General features: G+C 43.7%; 1 protein-coding gene across 1 annotated transcript in view; it reads left to right on the top strand.

Moving 5' to 3' along the window:
• The first annotated feature begins 2,968 nt into the window (after positions 1-2,968).
• LOC124616688 (whirlin-like) overlaps positions 2,969-21,894 on the top strand; it is a 115,855-nt gene continuing 96,929 nt past the window's right edge. The window contains exon 1 of the mRNA XM_047145023.1: positions 2,969-3,091. Within this exon, the coding sequence (XP_047000979.1) occupies positions 2,978-3,091 (114 nt within the window). The 5' untranslated portion in view covers positions 2,969-2,977. The remainder of the gene's footprint in view (positions 3,092-21,894) is intronic.

Raw genomic sequence — 21,894 nt, forward strand, 5'->3', positions numbered from 1 at the left:
CTGCTTCTGTCTGTTTCCCATGATCAATGGTTGTGAGTAAAAGCAGAAAATGAGCTGTAAGAAGGAAATAAAGCGTATCCAGACTTATGTCCATGTAACATACTTTGTTCATCTGTGTGTGAGGAATGTTCCCTGAAACTTTGGCCGTAGCTTTTTGTTACTCCCTCGACGCTTATACAGTGATGAGCCAAAACATTATGTCCACCTGCTTAATAGCTTGTCTGTCAGTCTTTGGAATAAAGTCATCACTAAGGTGCTCGGAGGTATCTGTGTAACACACAGGTCACGGAATTGGCACAAATAACGGGCCGCTGATTTGCGTACGCGGTGATGACGCCTAATAGCGACCCACGTGGGCTCCATAGGAGCGGGCGAATTTGGTCGCCGAGACAACACCGTGAGTTCTCTATAATGCTCCTCAAACCGCTGTAGCACGATTCTCGCTCCGAAACACAGAAATTTATGTTGGTGAAAGATGACATTGTCTGCGGGGATGACATCAAGCATGAAGGGATCCAGGTCGTTCGCAGTTGTCAGCGTGTCTTCGATTACTACCACAGGTCCCACGCAAGCGCAATAGAACGTCTCACATACACTGATGCTCATAAATTAAGGGTAATTGCAGAATTTGGTGCCACACAACGTGGCACTACACAAAGCTGGCGCTAGTAGCATACGCACATAGGGAACACACACGAAACAGAGCTGTAAGTCCACGGTATTGGCGATAAGTTGAGAAAACCGACCCCAAACACATGTGCTGCAAAACGCCACTGTTTCTTATGCAAGTACCCCAACATCAATATGGGATATGATCACTATGCACACGTCCACGGGCCGCACAACGGGTTACCATACTCTGAATCAAGTGGTCGAGCAGCTGTTAGGGTATAGCCTCCCATTCCTGCACCAGTGCCTGTCGGAGCTCCTGAAGTGCTGTAGTGGTTTGAAGACGTGCAGCGATACGTCGACCGAGAGCATCCCAGATCTGCTCGATGGGGTTTAGGTATGGAAAACAGGCAGGCCACTCCCTTGGCCTGATATCTTCTGTTTCAAGGTACTCCTCCACGATGGCAGCTCAGTAAGGCCGTGCGTTATCATCCATCAGGAGGAAGGTGGGACCCACTGCACCCCTGAGAAGGCGGACTTACTGGTGCGAAATGACGTCCCGATACACCTGAACCGTTACAATTCCTCTGTCAAAGACATGCAGGGGTGTACGTGCACCAATCATAATCCCACCCAACACCATCAAACTACGACCTCCATACAGGTCCCTTTCAAGGACATTAAGAGGTTGGTGTCTGGTTCCTGGTTCATGCCACATGAAAACCAGGCGAGAATCACTGTTCACACTCACTATATCTGGATCTGTCCGTCAACATGACCTGGGACCACTGTTCCAATGAACATATACTGTGTTCTTGACACCAGGCTTTACGGGCTCTCCTGTGACCAGGGGTCAGTGGGGTGAACCTTGCATGTCTCTGGGCGAATAAACCGTGTCTCTTCAGTCGTCTGTAGACTGCGTGTCTGGAGACAACTGTTCCAGTGGCTGCGGTAAGGTCCTGAGATAGGCTAGCTGCAGTACTCCGTGGCCGTCTGCGGGCACTGCTGGTGAGATATCGGTCTTCTTGTGGTGCTGTACACCGTGGAAGCTGCAGTACTCCGTGGCCGTCTGCGGGCACTGCTGGTGAGATATCGGTCTTCTTGTGGTGCTGTACACCGTGGACGTCCCGTACTGTAGTGCCTGGACACGTTCCCTGTCTGCTAGAATTGTTGCCACAATCTTGAGATCACACTTTGTGGCACACAGAGGGCCCGTGCTACGACCTGCCGTGTTTGACCAGCCTCCAGTCGTCCTAGTATTCTACCCCTCATAACGTCACCAATACGTGTCCTTTGAGCCATTTTAAACACACAGTCCCCCATTAGCACGTCTGAAAACGTCTGCTCACTTACTCGTTGCACCGTGCTCTGACATGCAACAACACACCTCTGCTTATGTGGACTGCTGCCAGCGCCACCGTGCGACGACCGCAGGTCCACTGCACCGCACGGTCATACCCCGAGGTGATTTAAACCCGCAAATCGCCCAGTAGAGCGTTGTTTCACCATGTATCGCCATTTATTTATGAGCATGAGTGTAGTATAATAATACTCCCACCAGCCTGTGTCCGTGGCGTTGTATTTTTCTAGCCGCCATTCACCGCGATGACGGTGTTTGTGGAGACGACCATCAACCTATAGCAACAAAAATGTGGTTCATCCGAAGAGCCCACACGTTTCCATTAATCGACGGCCGAATCCCAATGGTCACGTGCCCACTGCAATCGTAATTGACGATGTTGCTGGATCAAGTGTGAACACGTGTGGGTGATCTTCTGCGGGGCTCTATGTTTAACAATGTATGATGAACGTTGTGCTCCGAAACACTTGTGCATGCACCAGCGTTGTGCTCTTTCGGCAGAGATACCACAGATCACCATCTATCCCACTTTACAGAGCAGACAAGCCGCCGAATCTCAAGTTCAGTGCAGAGTCGTGAAAGTCCAGTCATGTAGTGTCTAGTGTTAGTTTCACTGTCCTTCTACCTTTTTCCGTAGATGCTCACGACAGTAGCACGTGAGCATTCGACCATCCTCGCCGTTTTCGAGACACTCGTTCAAAATCTCGGCGTATTAATAATCCGCCCTTTGTCAAAGGCGCTTGTCTGAATGGATTTCCCACATTGGAGCCCAAATCCCCGTCCGTGTCTGCTCCGCTTACATACTTTCGTTACCACATGACGTTCCCGCAACTCCATCAGGCGGCATCGAACGTCGCGGTGGGCCGTGGTAGTAATGTTTTGGCTTATCAGTGTACAGTCTCTGAGTCACTGTGTCGGCGCTTGCAAGTTACTGTGTCGGCGCGAGCAGCCGGAGTGCGAGCGGGCGTGTTGCAGGAGCTGGCGCACAAGCTGAGCCGCAGCTTCGACATGAAGGAGGAGCAGCAGATGCTGGAGGGCGAGGCGGCCGCCGTGCGCAGACACCAGTCCATGCAGCGCCTCTCCAGGGCCGACCTGCTCGACGCCAGGCACCACGAAGACGTGGTGAGTACCCCCGCACACCGCCCTGCACATGACCTAAACACTGTAATGGACAAGCCCATTTAGACGCGTCATAATTCACTTGCAGCATCTAAATTACTCCTCGAAGATAGGGCTCAGTCCTTGTGGCATGGAGACCAACAGGCACTGTAACAAGCTCCACCCGACCCCCCCTCCTCACCTGTCTGTAACATACGCGGATCTGTGGTTCGGTTCTCGAGAAGGGTCAGAGTCTGTTATTGTCAACCTCCCCAAATATAACTCGTTGGCATTCCACTTACCTGCTACAGACGCCTAAGCTTTTATTATCAATGAAAGCACACCGTCCCGTCCGTAATACTCGCTCTGGTAGGAAAGCTAACTAGTGGTATGAGATTTTCACTCTGCAGCGGAGTGTGCGCTGATATGAAGCTTCCTGCCAGATTAAAACTGTTTAAAAGACCGAGACTCGAACTCGGGACCTTTGCCTTTCGCGGGCAAGTGCTCTACCAACTGAGATACTCAAGCACGACTCACGGCCCGTCCTCACAGCTTTACTTCTGCCAGTACCTCGTCTCCTACCTTCCAAACATTACAGAAGCTCTCCTGCGAACCTTGCAGAACTAGGAAGGTAGGAGACGAGGTACTGGCAGAAGTAAAGCTGTGAGGATTGGGCGTGAGTGGTGCTTGGGTAGCTCAGATGGTAGAGCACTTGCCCACGAAAGGCAAAGGTCCCGAGTTCGAGTCTCGGTCCGACACACAGTTTTAATCTGCCAGGAAGTTTCATAACTAGAGGTAGCTTAGTCGATTATCTAACGTGTTGTACTGTAATTATATACTTTGTGTGTGTGTGTGTGTGTGTGTGTGTGTGTGTGTGTGTGTGTGTGTGTGAGTGTGTGTGTGTGTGTGTGAATGAATGATCTGTGTCTAATGTAACTGTAACGTGTTGTCTGAAATTGTCCTTTAAACAGATAGCGGTTAATTATTTTTATCACGGCTCTTCTTACAATGTTTTAAACGCTATAAATGTTAACACAAACTTATTACACTCAACACTTCGGTGTGCTAAATAACTGATTGCAATTATTTCCTTTTATTGAAGTTACGTTGTTGTTGTTGTTGTGGACTTCAGTCCTGAGACTGGTTTGATGCAGCTCTCCATGCTACTCTATCCTGTGCAAGCTTCTTCATCTCCCAGTACCTACTGCAACCTACATCCGTCTGTATCTGCTTATTGTATTCATCCCTTGGTCTCCCTCTACGATTTTTACCCTCCACGCTGCCCTCCAATGCTAAACTTGTGATCCCTTGATGCTTCAGAACATGTCCTACCAACCGATCCCCTCTTCTAGTCAAGTTGTGCCACAAGCTCCTCTTCTCCCCAATTCTATTCACTACCTCCTCATTAGTTGTGTGATCTACCCATCTAATCTTCAGAATTCTTCTTTAGCACCACATTTCGAAAGCTTCTATTCTCTTCTTGTCCAAATTATTTATCGTCCATGTTTCACTTCCATAAATGGCTACACTCCATACAAATTCTTTCAGAAACGACTCCCTGACACTTAAATCACTACTCGATGTTAACAAATTTCTCTTCTTGAGAAACGCTTTCCTTGCCATTGCCAGTCTACATTTTATATCCTCTCTACTTCGACCATCATCAGTTATTTTGCTCCCCAAATAGCAAAACTCCTTTACTACTTGTAGTGTCTCATTTCCTAATCTAATTCCCGCATCATCACCCAACTTAATTCGACTACATTCCATTATCCTTGTTTTGCTTTTGTTGATGTTCACCTTATACCCTCCTTTCAAGACACTGACCATTCCGTTCAACTGCTCTTCCAAGTCCTTTGCTGTCTCTGACAGAATTACAATGTCATCGGCGAACCTCAAAGTTTTTATTTCTTCTCCATGGATTTTAATACCTACTCCGAATTTTTCTTTTGTTTCATTTACTGCTTGCTCAATATACAGATTGAATAACATCGGGGAGAGGCTACAACCTTGTCTCACTCCCTTCCCATCCACTGATTCCCTTTCATGTCCCTCGCCTCATATAACTGCCTCTGGTTTCTGTACAAATTGTAAGTAGCCTTTCGCTCCCTGTATTTTACCCCTGCCACCTGTAGAATTTAAAAGAGAGTATTCCAGTCAACATTTTCAAAAGCTTTCTCTAAGTCTACAAATGCTAGAAACGAAGTTACGTTATAGTGCAGATAAGTTATCGCACACCAAAGGAAAAACAACATATGAACATTGTCTCTTTTGGTCTCAACGTCTGAAGAATTAGGGGTGGTATGTATGTGCATTTATTAGTTGCACACTCGTTTGTTAATTTTCATTGCATGAAGCATATTTAGTTACAGCTTTCTGTGTAACGGCGCCTACGTGAAAAATAACGCACTCGATATCTGTGGCCCAGCACGGCGAAATTTGCATTAGAATATAAAAATAATGACTGACACACTTTAATATATTTATAAACGCCTAATCTAAATTAGTTATCTCAATAATATCTGGGCTAGAAGAGCAGTAATTACTAAAAATAGTTGTACTGACCGTAATGGCAGCTAATAAAATTTTTAATAGCTGCAGGACACAATTTTCCTATAAATGAAAGATGTTTTCAATAATAACAAATAACATTCGGTATTCTGAAAATGATTTGGATAAATTAACAATTAATACACTTATTATAGACCCCTTAATATGAAACATAGGAAGAGTGCGTCTTGCTAGGTCAGCCGTACTACTCGAAATGATAAAATGTCTTCTCTTTTATCAGACAAATGAAAACTAACAGAGTATATATTGTCTTCTTTAAGTCGTTTTTTCAAGTATATTCACAGGGCAAAATTCGCCAGGAGACGGCACAGTGTGTAAAATTGTTTTTAGCGGGCAGGTTTAATGAAATGTTATACAGTGGTGGAAATCAGTATAAAAGCAGGGATATTTGTAGGAAAATTAACATTGTCGGTTGAAATAGTTGCGCACAGTGTATACGCAGTAGTATAAGATCCAGTATACCGGCAAATGCAGTCAAATGGTATCCCATTTAATGTCAGTATTATAGGGCATAACAAGAGATCAACGATTCAGGTGGTAGAGAGTGGAACTTAATATAAACTTGCACACAAACTTGAGAAACATCCTTCTCGGCAAACTAACGATGAGTATTGTAAACAATGGTAGTAGTATTAAGCAGCCTGGCGGAGAACGGACACCCGTGGTATTTTTGTTGAATCCAAAGTCATTATGAGACGGTATGAATAATCCCAAACGTCTCCCTTGTTCCACTGAATCAAGTGATCAAAATTCAACGAAAAGAACGCGACCTAACACGGGCTGAATTTCTACCTTCCGAAAACAGCAGGAGACCTGGAGCAGCCACCAGGCGCACCTACTACACCAACCGTAACCGACACAGCGCATGTCTCTCGGTCGGACACTACCTGCGCACTCGCTCGTCGCTCCACGTAGTCTGCCTGAAAAGCTCTCGTGCGAGTGAGGTCATTCTGTGTGGGAGAAGGTTAAATGTGCTGAGTTTGAAAGTGACCAGTCATACTCTGTCTCTCATGTCGCAATTATGCCATCCTCGTCTGAAACTATGCATTACTCTGTCGTCTGCCAATCCCACCCTCTCACCGAGGGAAGTCGTTAGCACACTGGACTCGCAGTCGGAGGGACGACAGTTCAAACCCGCTTCCGACCATCCTGTTTTAGGTTTTCCGCGATTTCCCTAAATCGCTTCAGGAAAATGTCGGGATGGTTCCTTTGAAAGGGCACGACCGGTTTCCTTCCCCATGCTTCCCTAAAACGGATGAGACTGATGACTTCGGTGTTTGGTCCCCTCTCCCCGAATCAAGCAACCAACCAACCAGTCCCTCGCAAGTGCTAGTCTCGCTTCCACAGGGAGAAGGTAAGAGCTGACTGGATTTGAAAATTTCCGATCATCCCAAGGCTTACAATTCAGCGTCCCTCCGTCTCCCTCTCGCCCTTGACCGTCTCCGTCTTCTCCAAACTGGCTCTCGGCCGCAGGCAGAGTGGGAAGACGACCGGTGGATTTGAAACATTGCAGTCAAAGGTCACGCGTTTTTATGTCCGTTTTTTCCTCCTGTACGTCTCTCTGATGTTCAAAATTGGCTCTTTCTATATGGTGGTAGGGAAAAGTTTTCGTTAGAATTCAAAGACCCAATTATTCTCCCATTTGCGGTTCCGCCTATTGCTATATCCCTTATACAGAACCTCTATCTCACATCAAAAATAACATTCTCTTTCGTGATGTCGGAAGAGAGTTTCGTCAAAGTTTGCCACCTTTCTCACGCAAGGCACGTCTGTGTCACGCTCGAAGTAACGCTCTCTTTCGGTGTGGGGGAAGTTTCCGTTAACATCTGAAAGACCCAGACCAGCCCTTCTGTCCAGCCGGCCGTTGTGGCCGTGCGGTTCAGGCTGGAACCGCGTGACTGCTACGGTCGCAGGTTCGAATCCTGCCTCGGGCATGGATGTGTGTGATGTCCTTAGGTCGGTTAGGTTTAATTAGTTCTAAGTTCTAGGCGACTGACGACCTCAGAACTTAAGTCGCATAGTGCTCAGAGCCATTAGAACCTTCTGTCCATGCTGGACCTGTCCCTCCTCTCCTACGATGATGCCTTTAATCTCACATACTCATTCAATCACCAAACTGCAGTCGCCTGTTGAATGAGGAATAGAAGAACTTAAAGTACCTAACGTGTCCCATCTTTCTATCAGAAAGGTTTAGTGCAGTCTCACCAAGATAAAATTAGCGTGGCAAACTACACGGCGTCGCTTGCATGAGACACAGATGGTACATTCCATCTCTCTAAAGGCTGTTTCCGTTAGAGCGTGCAAACATTTAACAGAACATAGAGGATGCTCCACTGAAGAATTTGGGGTAGGGAACCTGGTGTCGGAGAAGCCAGCTTAAGGGGAGGTTTACAATCTTTGGCCCGGAAAAAGCATGTTCTTTGAGAATTTTTTTCTTGGGATGTGTTATAGATATCAATGTCAAATTTGGTCAAAATGTTTATTGATATTTTCTCTACAACCTGGAATTTTTTCGACCGGAAATGTCGAAGAGCAAAGGCGGAAGTGCCGTCGGAACGAAACAAAATTTCGATGTAGACCTCCACGCGCGGTATGTCACAGGTCATCCGGCTGGTCTTAAATCAAAACTGAGTTGAAGTTAGCGAAGTATATAAGATTCTTTAGGAGTTGTACCTCGCTTGAGTTATTTGGACCACAGTAAACAAAATGGTGGCCAGAGTACAAAATGTTGTGGGGACTGCTAACCAAAGACTGCGTTTTATTGGCAGGACACTTAGAAAATGTAACAGACCTACTAAGGAGACTGCCTGCACTACGCTTGTCCGTCCTCTTTTAGAATACTGCTGCGCGGTGTGGGATCCTTACCACATAGCACTGACGGAGTACATCGAAAAAGTTCAAAGAAAGGCAGCACGTTTTGTATTATCGCGAAATATGGGAGAGAGTGTCACAGAAATGATACAGGATTTGGGCTGGAAACCATTAAAAGAAAGGCGTTTTTCGTTCCGACGGAATCTTCTCACGAAATTCCAGTCACCAACTTTCTCCTCCGAATGCGAAAATATTTTGTTGACACCGACTTACATAGGGAGGAACGATCACCACGATAAAATAAGGGAAATCAGAGCTCGTACGGAAAATTACAAGTGTTCATTCTTTCCGCGCCCTGTACGGGATTGGAATAATAGAGAATTGTGAAACTGGTTCGATGAACCCACTGCCAGGCACTTGAATGTGATTTGCAGAGTGTATATGTAGATGTAGATGTAGATTTGAAAAAAATATGGTTCTTTTCATCGATTTTTTGACTTCGTTGGCCAATTACAAATATTTGTAGTTGATGGATCGGAATAAAAGTGGTACAACTCCTAGACAATTTAGTTAGCTTCGTCGGAAACAAAGAATCATGCCAATAGGTTCAGTAGATTTGAAGTTACCATACCGCGCGATAAAAAAAAGCCATTTTGAGAAAAACGCGTTTGAAGTTGTGACAACATATAAATGCAATATTATGCAACTTACGTTCAGTCTGCTATTCAGATTCCATAAACTAGTCCTTCCTCTTCCTCATAGAGGGCGTTCTGCTCGATCTGGGCCATCCTGCGCTGCTCCAGAGCCGTTCGTACGGCCGGTGACAAACGGTTTTCGGCCCCTTGAATCCGGTGGTCGTCCGAATGCTAGACGAGCTGCGTCGAATAGAGTCCCAGGGTGACGTCCATCGTTGTCATGGTCTTCATAATTGGTGAATACTCTTCGTTGAGGCTGCTCAGTGCCAGGAAAGTCGCAATCTCCACAGTCTTCGCACCAGAATGCAAATGCTTGGGTGCTAACTTCAAACACACGCGTTCAAACATTCATTTGAATTTTGTGTGTTTCCTCCAAAGCACCGGTACAATAACTCGTCCCCCGAAACAGAAAAACTGGTGCGTGATAAGGCCTATTTCAGGCAGGCGCATTTATTTGTTCAATCGCGAATAACAAACATTTCTGTTCCGTATTCTGAAAAACCGTTTCAGGGGTGGATTCTAAACACTTTTATGGATCCAAAAATGCAATTTTAAAAAAATCAAATTTTTAAACAAAACCTCCCCTTAAAGAGATAATAGGAATAAAATCACATTATTGTGTACGTTTTTGTTTACGTTAGTTAACTGTGAATACCATCCTTGACACAATGAACTTAGCCGGCCGTGGTGGTCTAGCGGTTCTAGGCGCGCAGTCCGGAACCGCGCGGCTGCTACGGTCGCAGGTTCGAATCCTGCCTCGGGCATGGATGTGTGTGATGTCCTCAGGTTAGTTAGGTTTAAGTAGTTCTAAGTTCTAGGGGACTGATGACCACAGATGTTAAGTCCAATAGTGCTCAGAGCCATTTGAACCATTTGAACCACAATGAACGTACTATTTGTACTGTGTTTTACAAAATGTGCTGAAACTGACAGCCACAACATCAGTGCAAGCATGATATCAACGAACAAGATGTTGACGCGCACTGACAAATATCCCTGGTGTGTTTCGAATCAGATCACAGGCAATTACAATTCTGGCAACTAATCTTATTTCCGTACGACTGGCGTCTCATACAAGTGGCTATAGATATCCCAGTACGAAATAGCCAAGGAGATTCAACTCAAGTGACCTCGTAGGCCATGGAATAGTGTCTTCCCTTACAATCCAGCGCCGAGGAAATACAGTACCGGTACTGCTCCATCGTATTATACTATATGTCTCTGAATAACATGTGTAATAAATGGGTCTGTCGTTGATTCATAACACGTTCTGTCATGGGACAATGTAAGTACGATACAACAGAGCCACCTTATGGAAGGAAAGTAAACAAAACCTGAATCATGATTTCCTGGTAATCAGGCTCGTCTAACTTTTTCCATATAGGAAATAAATAGCACAGTACCTGTAAACTTGTACGCTTGTTAGTTGCAAATAAGCTGGAAAACAGTAATGCTAGACAAAGCGGTAGCCAGGTTTACTTCCATATCTCCTTAAGCTTGCTTCTGCAACCCCAGGTTCCCTATCTCAAATTGTTCAACGGGGCATTCTCTATGTTCTGTTACATTTTAGTACGCTCTTACGGAAACAGCCTGTATAAGAAATGGGGACCAATAACGCCTTCCAGTTATAACAGTAAAATATATGAGATGTTTTAATCTTATAATAGTAAATTACTTACTTGTTTGCGAAACCAAAACTGTTTTTATTCGGAAATAATTGGAAACTGGTTGCTGTAGCACCCTGCCACAATGGAATGGAATAATTTTGACATAAATTACTTACATCAGTTCTTAGTTTAGCACCTTAGCATAACTTTCAAGGAATTGCAGTTCAGAGAATTGCAACATTTGAAAAACATTCGTCCGAAAACTTGGGAAGTACATGTGTCTTGCAGTTGATTTAAGTACTGTATTAGCATAAAATTCAGATAACTTTAACAATGTTCTCTACGGTATACATACCATTATCAGCATTTCACGTTGCACTAGGATTATAAAGTCAGGTCTGCAGGCTGCGACTTTTCGAGCATGTATATTGGGCCAGTGCTGTTTCTTTCCGCGTACGTTCGGGAAAGTCAGCTTTCCGTTATATTTTTCTTGGTGGAGGGTCTTTCCCTTTCTGTCTTGCCTTACTCAGCTTTCCACGGTTTGCCGGTTCCAAGTATCTACTCACGAAGCACGTCAGGTTTGTCGTTGGCAGTGAGCGGCCGCCGTTACCTGCCTGGAATCTCTTGCGCAGCCACTCAGACCACAAACAAATCACGTGAGTTAGCGACTGAAAAGTATCCCATGTTACACATCGTTTGAAGGTTCTGGAATTCCTTGCCATTTTCACGACGCTTCGTGTTTTTCTACTCTATTCATCAAAACTTAGCTCATAAATTTGGAAACTGATATATGTAAAAATGTGAACACTTTTAATAAAAATTATTTTTGGAGGAGGGAGGTGGAAAGTAGGAGGCGAGATGACCTTCATGAAACCCCACACTGCATCCGCAAAGGGTTTGTGGAGCAGCCTGTCCCTTAATGGCAGCTGGCTCCCGCTCTGTCTGAGCAGTCGTAGGGACCAAAGCACGTGGCCTTGTGTGAAACTGCCAGTCATTCGTCTTACGACAGGTAACAGCTGTGGTAAGAGTGGTGTGGCCTGCAGCAGGCGCTCCTTACGAGTTACCAGACGCCATCTACTGGCATAGCCTCGGTAACGGCTCTCAACAGGTGGCACAGTGTAAACACCAACCTGGCCTCCTCTACTGATGACTTCGTCGTTCACAGAAAGCATAGGTCGCCGAATCTTGGACAGCTGCATGAAATCAATTTCGAAATTTGATAGTGGCTAAATGCTACTATAAAGAACGTTCGATGTTTTGCAATAACTTCTGCCTTTAGTAGCTACAAAGCACCAGAAAACGAAAAATGTATGTAAAATATGATAAGCGTAATGAGCTATATCTTGAAATTGTTTAGAGAGTAACACACAGAAGAATATACAGAATACGTAAGGAACAGACAGCCCTTAATCAGTTTGGGTTTGTTAATGCCGTGAGTACGAGAGTAGCCTTGTGCAGTATACAAGTATTGTTTCAGACGTGTAGAGATGTAAATAAAAATGTATTTGGTTGCGTAATAGATTACCAGAAGGCTTTTGATAGAGTCAACACGACAAACTGATGGGAATTTTCAGAAGTATTTGAATGGAGGAAAACAAACAGCGGTGTTGCATATTGATGGAGCAGTCAAAATTCTCAGGGGAGTAAGACAGGAATGAATCTTGTCATCCATACTATTTCATATACAGGGTGAGTCACCTAACAATACCGCTGGATATATTTCGTAAACCACATCAAATACAATATCTCCGGATGTAATTAACATTTTACAATGCAACAAACGGCACTGATTACGTATTTGTTTATATGTTCAGATGTGCTAACAAAACTAACGTGGTTCCATTTAAAAAAACGTAGGTTTGTGTTAAAAAACATACTTCCGTGCATTTTTGTATGGCCAATTACACTAGCCCCTTTCCTCACGTTCGGTCTCTGGAATCGGTTCGTCAGTATTTGATGTGGTTTACGAAATATATCCAGCGGTAACGTTAAGTGACTCACCCTGTATATACTCAGAATTCATATTCGGAGAATTCTTGGAAGAAGTAGAAGAAGGAATTGTGATAAATGGAATAAGATTAAACGACTTCGACTTGCTTATGATGATATTGTATTTACTGACAGTATTCAAGCGTTACGATTATTAATGAATAGAAGTGTAAGAGTAAGCAGTAAGTATGGGCTTGAAATAAACATCACAAAGACAAAACTCGTGGTCCTAAGTGAGGAAATTATTACAAAAGTAAACTTAGTCATAAACCAAAGAACTATAGAAAGGGTAAAATAGTGTATATACCATGGAACCATTATAAATGAAAATTCGAATAACTTGCAAGAAATCAAAATTCGCATGGGGAAAGCAAGAAGTGTGTTTCAGAAAATGAGTGCCATTTTCAAAAGCCATAACGTAACTCTAAGAACAAAAATGAGACTTTTGCACTGTAATGTATACTCCGTCCTCTTGTTTGGGCTTCAGTCCGGAACCGCGCCACTGCTACGGTCGCAGGTTTGAATCCTGCCTCGGGCATGGATGTGTGTGATGTCCTGGTGACCTCAGGTGTTAAGTCCCATGGTGCTCAGAACCATTTGAACCATTTTTGGACCCGAGGGAATGAGAAAAATTATCAAATCAACTCCAATCTAAAGCAGATCTGAAGTGATTGTACTCTAGTGACTCGCTCAGGTAGCGCCTGACCAATACGGTGTTTACCTCGTGCAGACTGCAGCGATAAGGGCGGCCGTGGTCGCGTGTGACGTGTGCTAGCAGCAGATGCATTGACAACTTGCGAACCTGTTGAACTAACAATTCTACTCTGGCCCTGACTGGATATAGAGTCGTAAACTGTCCTTAGTTTTCGTGAGGTGAAAAAAGTATGTTTTTCCTTGGCTAAATCAACTAGCTGAGAAGACTCGCTAAGGCTAAGCGAAGTGTACACTGTTGCCTTCAAATGTTCCGCAGAACCTAACTAGCGGATCGCATAGCTCATAACCTCCAATATGGAGATACTGCGAAATATCAGAGCCTCGTGAGCACGCGCAAATGTTCACAACAAGATGTGTCTTTTGGAACCACAACAGAGTGGGATGCATTCCGTCCGGCACACAGTCCTTCTACGACAAGAGTGTCCAGAATAAGTCACTTGTAATTGCTTATATTATTGGAGACTTCCCCCACCATAGCGTGGGTTCGCCTCCTGCCACAACTAGTGTCAGCCAATGAGAGCATTTGCTGCAATTTACGTCATTTCTTTGCCCAATGAGGTTTTAGGCACAAACCGAGACGTACGCTAATTTTTCCCGGACCAATGAGTGGTCGCCATTCTTTCATTTAGTCATGAGGTCTACCCAAATAGGAGCTTTGCACTTGGACTTTATTCATTGTTCACGCCCCTATCACTTGATATTTGAATGTTTACAAAAATGCCAGTGACTCACGCTGCTGTGCTCCTTTCTGCATCGCGAAAGTGGCTTTCTTAAGTTGAAAGGCTTTCGCAGAGCACATGTGAATCTCACGCCCTGTACATGTGAGTGTCATGTGAATTTTTGTTTATGTCAAGTTGATGACGCACTTTCTACATTCGTATGTTTCCATGTACGTGGAAGGGCTGTGTTCTCCTTTGAGACAACCCAAATGAATCCTCTGCTGCGTTAACATGTTTACTTCAGCGCTGGTGCGAGTCAGAAGACTCACCCAACCGTTACTCACTTTTGTGCCGTTATCTCTGTCAAAAATGTCCGGTGCTGTTGGTGCGTAACGTCCCTGGTTGATATCCCGTGGCGAGGATACGCTTGTTTATGGCTTTCCTGAGTTCCATGTCACTGTGCTTCGGTATGTAGGGAAAACCCACTTGCACATCAGTCCACTGCTACAGCAATGCTACTTGCCTATCAACATGCAAATAAGATGGACTTTGTTAGTATCGAGTTCATGTCAGCCACATATGTATTAATTACTCTCTGTACTATTCAAATAACGTGACTAAGCAAAGTACGGCTTGTGGGGTATCAAATTCATTGGTTTGATGAGTAGAATCGATTTATTGATATAAAAATTGTGTTATGTGGTAAATATTATCCTGCCATCTTACAGATTCATAACTTAAAGTTGGTTCTAGAAACTTTCTAAGTAGACGTTCATGGGATAGTTGGCGTCTATGTGCCAGTTCAGTTCCTGCATCATCCTTATGGCAGTCTCCTAAGGGCGAAACAAACATATGGCCATCCTTGTTTTCCTTCTTTGTATCCACTGAATATCCCTTGTTAGTCCTATTTGGTGCGGGTCCCACATACTTAAGCAGCAGTGAAAGAATAGTTTTCAATTGCTCATAGAAGAATGTAAAAACTCATTATCTCTTTTTATGTATGTATCATTCAGAAAACAGAACGATAGAACCAGAGGAAACAGGGTACACACAAAAGTGGAGAAGCAACCGTCTTTCAAAGTAGATTTTTCATTAACGAAGAGAGAAGAATATTGTAACAGCATACACTCCTATATATACAACAGCTCCCTATATATAAAATAGCTTCCAGGACACAGATTCATATGTAGATAATGTAGATAAAATACCGAACATACACTCCTGCTGATCAGTAAGTTCGAGAATAAAACCAATTAGATTATTAAATGAAAGTTATTAAATAAAATATATTTGTGATAATCATTCCAGAGCGAATACTGCCGATGGCTAAAACCACTTGAAATTGCAAATTATTGTATTCAGTCACATTTAGTAATCTTTCCTCTCTTTACAGTAATTTTTAGTTTCAAATTATATTCATAATGATAACAGTGAAGACTACTGCAAAGTGTTCACATTCAAAGTAAGGTTAAGACCAGCAGCATCATACACACCTATATATACAACAGAGTCGAAATGTCACTGAAGACTTTTTTCCTAAACTGGCGGCTGATATGTCAGAAGGGCCACAGCCATCCAACCGCGACAGTTACTGCAGCAGATACGGGGAGCAACTGTGGAAATCGCTAATTCTGAGAAAGATTCTGAGTGCATTAACTACGCCCTACACAGATTGTTCAGTGGTATCCAAATTAACTGAACTTTTTTTTCCAAAAATATGCAAAGATGTTGACAATACTGGTGTAATTTACAGTATTTCCATTTATAGAAAATCTGTCAAAATACATACCTGATTTAACTCACAAGCTAATCTTTTCTGGAAAACGAGCAAACTTTGGTACAAGGAAAAATGAAGCCCATTTCATAGTTACAGTCAAACCTGGTGAACAAAGATAAGTTTTATGTAATTCGTAACGTATTACTTATTCAGAGTGTTCTAATTACCTAGCTACCTCCGCGTTCAAGAAGTCGGACACAACATAAACGGTTTGTATTATTGGTCTACAAAAACATGTTAGGTAAAATTAAGTGTCAGCTACAGGGAGAGCGCAAAGATACACTTGGCACCTACATGATTTAATATAGTTTTGATAAATATTTCAGGTAGTTTGATACTTTCGAACATGGTACCTGAAATGTGAAATTAGGGGAGTTAAAAGCGCAGCTGGGCTGCTACCACCATCTTGGATTTCTGAATTTCACACTCTTTTAAACTTAGGACAACTGGACCAGTTTTTGAATTTCCCGCTACCGCCATCTCGAATTCATGGACCTGAACAACAGTTTGGACTGTGCTAGAAACCCTGTAGTGACACTACCAGCAAGAAAGCGAATACTATGAGGATGCTACGTCATGTAATGGCTCCAGATCTCTTTTGATATGCTAGGCTCAGTAAGATGATAAAAAGCTTATTTGTTTAATGAATTTTTATCAGTATGTTTTGATGTAGCGCCTATTTCATAAATATAAGGGAAAAGGGAAATGTATCTTGTAAACCATTCCTGATCTAAATACAGCGCTCAGAATGTACACTCATGCTCATAAATTAAGGATAATGCTGATACATGGTGAAACAACACTCTGGTGGGCGGTTTGCGGGTTTAAATCACCTCCAGGTATGACCATGCGGTGCATTTGACCTGCGGTCGTCGCACGGTGGCGCTGGCAGCAGTCCACATACGCAGAGGTGTGTCGGTGCAGCAAGTGAGCAGACGTTTCCAGACGTGCTAATGGCGACTGTGTGTTTAAAATGGCTCAAAGAACACATATTGACGACGTTATGAGGGGTATAATTCCGCAGACGGCCACGGAGTACTGCAGGTAGCCTTGCTCGGGACCTTACCGCAGCCAACGGAACAGTTGTCTCCAGGCACACAGTCTACAGACGACTGAACAGACATGGTTTATTCGCCCGGAGACCTGCAAGATGCACTCCACAGACCCCTGGTCACAGGAGGGCCCGTAAAGACTGGTGTCAAGAACACAGTACATGGTCATTGGAAAAATGGTCCCAGGTTATGTTGACGGACGAGCCCATGTATAGACTGAACAGTGATTCTCGCAGGCTTTTCATCTGGCGTGAACCAGGAACCAGATAACAACAACTTAATGTCCTTGAAAGGGACGTATGTGGAGGTCGTGGTTTGATGGTGTGGGGTGGGATTATGATTTGTGTACGTACACCTCTGCATGCCTTTGACAGAGGAATTGTAACAGGTGAGTGTATCGGGACGCCATTTTGCACCAGTATGTCCTCCTTTTCAAGGGTGCAGTGGGTCCCACCTTCCTCATGATGGATTATAACGCACGGCCCCACCGAGCTGCCATCGTGGAGGAGTACATTGAAACGGAAGATATCAGGCGAATGGAGTGGCCTGCCTGTTCTCCAGACCTAAACCGCATCGAGCAAGTCTGGGATGCTCTCGGTCGACGTATCACTGCACGTCTTCAAACCCCTAGGACACTTCAGGAGCTCCGACAGGCACTGGTGCAATAATGGGAGGCTATATCCCAGCAGCTACTCGACCATCTGATCCAGATTATGCCAACCCGTTGTGCGGCCCGTCTGTAGCCATGTAAGTTAGCAGAACGGTCTTTCTGGTCTCTTGTAGTAATAGTGAGTGCTTGTACCCCAAGCAGTACAGACTTAAAATTATTTCTAGGGGGTCTCAGGAAGTTTTGATAGATTTCCTGGTTGTATGTGTCGTTGCTTGATCTCTACAGGTTACAATGCAGCAAGGCTTTCCCGGCATTGGATAGATCCCGTAGAGTTGCTATATTACTTTTGACAGCGTGCGACACTCCTCGTCACTGACTCCGGGTCAGTATTTGGTGCTGTTTGCTGATGCTGTCTTAAGTTGCTCTATACGACAAAAATTCGTCTTCTAAAGCTCTAATGAAGTCTCCTGCTGAACAACTGTGATTAATTACGTAATATCTGTTCTTCATTGAAGGTGTGAGCCAATAAGGATAAAGCGTTTGGAGAAAGTACTTCCAACGCAGTAATTATGCTCTAAATACAGAAAATGATATCCATTCAGTCAAAATTGTTACTCAAAAATGTATAATTACTAACCATTATCTGAAAACTTAAGTTAATTTGCACAAAAAGAGGACTGCGTTTACTCGTATATTGCAGTTACGACTAAAAGTGAAACATAACATCATCATCAGTTATCTGCTATATTAGCAGGTCCTTTGCCTCTCCATTTTCTGCGATCCATTGCTTCCTTCTTAAGGCTGCTGTATGTTGTACCGTCCATCATGTCATCCAGTATCTGGAATCTCTTCCTTCCTCGCTTCCTTTTCCCTTCTACATAACCTTCTAAAACTGTTTTTATCAGTCCGTCATTCTTTCTTAATATATGCCCAATCCAATTTCTTTTTCTTCTCTTTATTACATCTAGTAACTGCCTTTTCTCTCCCACTCTCAGTACCTCTTCATTTTTACTCTGTCCATCCAACTTATTCTTTCCATCTTCCGCCATGTCCAGATCTCAAAAGCCTCCAGCCTTTCTCTGTCTTTTTTCCTCATAGTCCATGTTTCAGCGCCATATAGAAGAACACTCCATACAAGACATTTTATGAGTCTCTTTCTGAGTTCTCTGTCCATACCGCTGCAGAAGATTCTCCTTTTCTTATAAAACGCCTCTTTTGCCATTGCTATCCTTGTTTTAATTTCTGTGGTGCACTTCCAGTCGGTGTCTATCCTGCTTCCAAGATACTTAAAATTTTGCACCTGTTCTAGTGTTTCACCATTCAGCACAATTTTTATTTCCTTATTTCCTCCTACTGCCAATACTTTTGTTTTACTTGTGTTAATTTTCATTCCATATTTTTTTCCGTTAGTTGCAATGGTGTCCACCAAATCCTGTAATTCTTTTTCCCCTGTGGCTAGAAGGACCATGTCATCAGCAAATCTCAAGCACCCTACTCTTCTTCCTCCAATTTCTACTCCTTTGTCATCTAATGAGCATTGGTCAATCATATTTTCCAAGTACAGGTTGAAAAGAGTAGGTGATAAACAGCATCCTTGTCTTACTCCTTTCCCTAGTCTGATCCAGGAAACATAACAGCGCGACCTAAATTTTATGTAGTGGGCTGCTTCCCTTTTCCATCTGTGAGTGGAGCGAGAGGAAAAATAACTGAGGATCTCGTTGCAGTTCCTCTCTCTTCCATCTTGTCGTTATGGTCATAACACGAAATATACTGTGTGGATAGCTCTATTTCTTTACAGTCTGTCTCTATTACTAGTACCGTATACTTCATCTACAGCCATCATACAAAGCCGGCTTTGGCGTCCGATGTGACCATTCTTCGTAGCCGTGCTCTAGATGAATTTCTGTGCCTCAGGGGAAATGTAGATATCAATAGTTAATTTCCCAAAGTAAACTGCCTCAAAAAGAGTACTGCCGTACACTGTATTTGCTCAGCTAGAGCTAAACTGTTTCTCTGTAACCACAACGGTCAAATCCAACAGTTGCCAAAGATAGCGAATCAGCGCTCTTTCCTTTGTTTAGCGCTAAGGACCACTACTTTCTGTCCTTCTTTTCTATTTAAGCCCTTTTTGTGTGCCTGAATGCTGAAACGGCACGGTATTGACACAGCGTTGAAACTGACGTCAAAGGCACCTGGATATTTGGATACTTCAAAGGACCTGCTCCTCCCTCTTCCTACAGCAAAAGTGTAGAAAATCCCTTCCACATACGATGAAATGTACACAGGAACTACTACATGAAGCATCGATACACGGCTTAAAGAACAATTATCGCCTGGTCAACACGGAGAAATAGGGAGTGGCTGGTCACACACTGGGGCCAGGAGACTACCAAATGCCATTCTCCGATACTACAGTTTTATCCACATCCAGTAATTACTGTGATAAGAGGTATGGAGATGCCATAAAAATTCAGGACTAAAAAAAAAGTCTTCAAAATAAAAGAAGGAAGACTACAGTTATTCAAGATATGGGTTTTTAAGTGATTAATAATGTGAACAGCACCAACTATTCTGCCTTACTGGCTCCAAATGTACCACAGTTGAGCAAGTAAAACGTAGATGCTTGCACACAAGGAGGTAGGGGGCGTCTTGCAGTTTCTCCAACACTTACTGCGTGCCTATCTCTTGACACACGTGCATAGCTTCAGAATGTTCGTTACGACACGTCATCAACAGCAGCAAGTTTCTCTCGACGCCCTCAGACTGATCCCCAGATGTTATACTTCACCATATTTGTGACGTTTTCACACTGACTGAGCCGATCGTAATAATCTAGCGACATGTCTTTGATTTCGATCTCCTTCTTGTGTCTGACGTGTTATACTATAAATGGAATTGCCATTGCAGCTGGATAACAGTGGCTCTGAGCATTATGGGACTCAACATCTGTGGTCATAAGTCCCCTAGAACTTAGAACTACTTAAACCTAACTAACCTAAGGACATCACACACATCCATGCCCGAGGCAGGATTCGAACCTGCGACCGTAGCGGTCACGCGGTTCCAGACTGAAGCGCCTTTAACCGCACGGCCACACCGGCCGGCAAGCAGCTGGATACCCGGAAGTATAAGCCACTAAAAAATGAAAACTAAGAACTATACCACATTTCTCATTCATGAAAGAGGTTTAAGCAACATCTTTTATTCACATTCTCTAACCACAATCATCGGGTCATACCGTGGCGATATACCAAATCTGTCCATAAGTATCTCTAGTAAGTGGGACCCTATGAAAGAGATTACTTTCCGTTTTGGCTTGGAAACATCATCATCATCATCATCATCAGCATAATCACACGTTATTGTCCTCCCTGCTGCGAGTTGTGACCCCATGCATCAAGCATCTCAGTCATATACTGTTACCAGCAATTCTTAAAGCCTGCTGCAGAGGTAGTCCAGAAGGCTTCTTGATTTGATCTATCTACCTGCTCGGTGCTCTTCCCCTCGGTCTCTTGCTCTCGATCTCCCTTCCACGATCAGCTTCTCTTGGTTTTCTCCATCTCTTCTCACAACATGGCCAAAGAAATGGAAAATGTTTTTGGTTGACACTAGAAGAATGGCACCTGGAGATATTTATTTGCTCAATAATGCACACACTTGTGGCTCTTTCAGTCCATTTTATGCCCAGTATCCTGCGCCAGCACCAAAGCTAAAATGCATCAATATGCTCCTTATCTCTGGCCTTAAGGGTCCATGTTTTGCAACCAGTAAAGAAGAAGGAAAACACAAGTGTTTCAACAAGCCGGACGTTTGTGGTATTCACTATTACTCTGTTCTGCCATATCTTGGTGAGCTTCTTCATATCCACCCACTCTAGCGTTATCCGTCTTCTTATCTCATCTTCACAGCTTCCCGTGTCGCAGACTGTTGACCACAGGCGATGAAACAATGCACGACTTCCGGTTCCTTTAACCGAACTGTGAGTTGAGCCCAAGCTCTTCGATCAATTGTAATGCGTTTGGACTCGGTCAGCTTGAGAACCAATCCATTTTATAGGCTAATGTTTATTACTTTTGTTAGTAACTCAGCAAGTTCATCTTCGCTGTTGGCTGAAAGCACAATGTCATCAGCAAATCAGAAGTTGTTAATAGTTATAGCACCATGGGGATGCCTTTTGTCCAAACATCAAGACATTACTAATAACATGTTCTGCATAGATGTTGTACTGTTGGGGGAATGAAACACAACACCGTCCGACCCCTTTTGATACACTGAAGAGATTAGACGTGCCAGCATTCGTCCTTACGGGTGCGACGTGATTGTTGCATAGACCTCTGATCAG

This window comes from Schistocerca americana, chromosome 5 (assembly GCF_021461395.2).
Source record: "Schistocerca americana isolate TAMUIC-IGC-003095 chromosome 5, iqSchAmer2.1, whole genome shotgun sequence".
Lineage (NCBI taxonomy): Eukaryota > Metazoa > Arthropoda > Insecta > Orthoptera > Acrididae > Schistocerca > Schistocerca americana.